General features: G+C 43.4%; 1 protein-coding gene across 1 annotated transcript; it reads left to right on the plus strand.

Moving 5' to 3' along the window:
• The first annotated feature begins 219 nt into the window (after positions 1 to 219).
• LOC110615395 lies at positions 220 to 1,170 on the plus strand. The gene has a single exon (XM_021757237.1). It carries the CDS (start codon positions 220 to 222, stop codon positions 1,168 to 1,170), a length of 951 nt encoding a protein of 316 aa, XP_021612929.1.
• Positions 1,171 to 3,455: the final 2,285 nt, after the last annotated feature.

The raw sequence follows: 3,455 nt of genomic DNA on the forward strand, positions 1-3,455 counted from the left end.
AGTAATTGCTGTTAGTGCAGATATTGAAATATGTTACAACAGATTTCCGCTAAGTTTGTTTTTTTTTTCCCTCTATATATTGCTGTATATTTTAGAGTTTTAGTGAATGTGAAGAAAGAGTAATCTTTTCCTCTGTTCAGTTTTGTTGCTTTTGATTTCTACTATTTTTTTCTGATATTCTGATACTTGGTATCAGAGCCTTAAGATCAAGGCCTTAAGATGTCTCATCTTGAAATTGAGAGAGTTAGAACGTTGAGAGAGAGAGAACAGAAAGAGAGAGAGTTAAAAGAAAGTGAGGAAGTCTCAAATGAAGAGAGTTCTACTACAGCTAGAGGTACCTTGTTCCCTGAGAAAAGAAGTTCAGTTTCGTTAAAATATCCTATGCTGAAAAAGAGTAATTACGCAGCATGGGCTACAAAGATGGAGGTCTTTATGATGGCTCAAGGAGTGTGGGACGCAGTTGAGTCACCTGGCCCAATTGATAGTCACAGAGACAAAATGGCATTGGCTGCCATTTACCAAGGTATAGGGGAAGATACCTTGCTTCAATTGGGTGCGAAGAAGACCGCAAAGGAAGCATGGAGTATGCTGAGAACAATGAACCTAGGGGCAGACAAGGTTAAAGAAGTGAGAACTCAGTCATTGTGGAGTGAGTTCGACGCGTTGAGAATGAGCGACTCTGAGAATGTTGATGATTTCTCAGGGAAACTCACGATTATTGTCAATAAGTTGAGAAGCCTTGGCAACACTGTAGAGGAAGTAAAAGTGGTGAAGAAACTGTTGAGATCAGTTTCACCAAAGTTTCTACAGATCGCAACCACAATTGAAGAATTCAGTGACCTAACCACCAAATCAGTTGAGGAGGTGATAGGTTCACTCAAAGCTCATGAAGAAAGATTGCTTAGCTGTGGTGGGAGATCTGATGAAACAGTTCTTCTTACAAGAGCTGAGTGGAAAGCTAGGGAGGAGGCTAAAAAGAACAAGACTGCTGATACAAGAGGTGATAGAGGCAGAGGACGCGGAGGACGCGGTCGTGGCAGAGTAAGACACAGTGGTGAGTCAAGCCGAGGCGGTGATGATGAGTCGAAATCGCAAAAGAAGAAATTCGACAAATCAAAAATCAAATGTTACAGTTGTGGAAAAATGGGACACAAAATTTACTATTGTTGATTTGAATTTGTAACGACCCGAAAATCGGACCGCTACCGGCGCTAGGATCCGGGTCGACTTAAGGCCGCCGGGACCCGTAGCAAGCCTGACATGTAACCTGTAAACCTGTTTAATCCCATACATGATCAACAACATACATAAAAATTTAAAACTTTTCTTTCATACATTCTATCATACGCCAAACTCAACCTGTGCATGCACTGAACTTATACATAATCATAAACCTGACCCCTCTGTGGGATCTCATCAATGCCCCCAATGGGGTGACATAACAAGTGTTGAGTTAGCTAAACATGGACATCAATAACATTAAGATCATGTTTCAAAAGGGGATTACATTATACTATGGTCAAGCACACTTCTAACCTCAATATCGTTACATTACATATCTATACATCATTATAAAAACTGTCATGTCCACCTTCTAACTATTACATACATAAGACTTCATTACTCTCATTGACTTCTCTGTCTAGCCCGTACCTGCAAACCTGGGGAATTTGGGAGAGGGGTAAGCTACTAGAGCCCAGTGAGCAGAATCATAAAGCATTTAAAACACATGCTATCATGGAATGCATCACATCACAACTAATCATATCAAGGATGAACTTATCACCATTTAGCCCTCTACATAATCCAATCATGCCAGGGGCGTAGTGCAGGCCACACCTGGTCTTTCCCTTATACATAACATAACATAACATAACATACATAATCCATGATGCCGGGGGCATAGTTCAGGCCACTTCCGGTCTTTCTCTTACATAGTGCCAGGGGCGTAGTGCAGGCCACACCTGGACTTCCATATCATATCATCATGTCATAACATATGAGGGCTAATGGATCATTCAACATTCATCCACATAAACAACATATTATGCAATGCAACATATTCGTGATTTCTAATGCATACAACCTAAAATATCACATGGCATCCGTGGTGCATGAACATGCTCAAAACTGATTTATTTAAAAGCATAAGAGTCATTCCACTCACCTCTGGCTAACTTTGACACTGACTGAAGCAGCTGACTCACTGCTGGGGTCCTCGGTTCCTCGGGTCCGAACCTACACAGGTGGACTCAAATGAGGGACCAACATACTAGAACATAACTCTAAAATATCCCCCAAAAACCCCCTAAAACATCTCAAAACATCCATGCAAGAACATGCAAAGGAAGGCTGGACAGGGCACTTTCGGCGGCAGGTTCGGCGGCCGAAACTCCCAGACAGAGGCGAAACTCATGCATGTTCGGCGGCACTTTCGGCGGCCGAAACTCCCAGACAGAGACGAAAGTCTCCTTTCGGGGGCAAGCTTCGGCAGCCGAAGGCTGCCTCCACAAGAGGGTTCGGCGGCCGAAAGTCCCTTCGGCTGCCGAACCTGGTTTCTCCCAAAGGGCAGAAACTTGGTTCAAACATGTACAAATGCCTCCAAACTCAAACCATCATGCATTTAGCTCAACTAATACATGCACACAAGCTCCTAAGGGTCTCAAACTAACTTGAACCCCAACTACAACACACATATACAAGCATTTGCAAGCCACATTGTTCATGAACATACATTTATACCCATAAACATAACTAAAACCTAAACATGCATTCGACCCCCATGAACTTCATAAAACTTGCTTAAAACATAATATAAGCTAGAGATCGACTCTTACCTCTTGAAGATCGAGAGTAGAGGTGACCAAACTTGGGGTTGGGAGAGATTTGAGTTCTTGAACCTCCAAGCTTCAAAACTTTGCTCAAAAGCTCAAATCTTCAAAACAAAGTTAAAACAAGTGAAAAACTTGAAAGATCTAGAGGAAAAACATCAAAGATTGGTGAGGGACGGCGGAAAGCTCACCTTGGCCGAAAATGGGGAAAAGCTCGCCCGTTTTCGGCTAAGGGACCCTTTTATAGTGGCTGTCCAGGCCACGTTCGGGGGCCGAATGTGCCTCCGCATGCATGCCATGTTCGGCGGCCGAACTTGAGGTTTGGCGGCCGAACCTGGACTTCCCTCACTTATGCCTTCGGGGGCCTAAAGCACACCCGCAACGCATGCATGTTCGGCGGCCGAACTTTGAGTTTCGGCGGCCGAACCTGAGCTTTCCTCCAAGGTTGTTTTTATTCAAAAACTCATTTCCTTTTCATTCAAAATCATCAAAAACATTAAAACCTTTCATGAAAACATGGTTTTACCCATCTAGAGGTCTCCGACATCCGAGATTCCACCGGACGGTAGGAATTCCGATACCGAAGTCTAGCCGGGTATTACATTCTCCCCCCCTTAAGAACAT

Source organism: Manihot esculenta, chromosome 5 (genome assembly GCF_001659605.2).
Source record: "Manihot esculenta cultivar AM560-2 chromosome 5, M.esculenta_v8, whole genome shotgun sequence".
Taxonomy (NCBI): domain Eukaryota; kingdom Viridiplantae; phylum Streptophyta; class Magnoliopsida; order Malpighiales; family Euphorbiaceae; genus Manihot; species Manihot esculenta.

Bases quoted from the DNA above. Each gene is read 5' to 3' on its own strand.
- LOC110615395 (XM_021757237.1), top strand. From the start codon at position 220: ATGTCTCATCTTGAAATTGAGAGAGTTAGAACGTTGAGAGAGAGAGAA.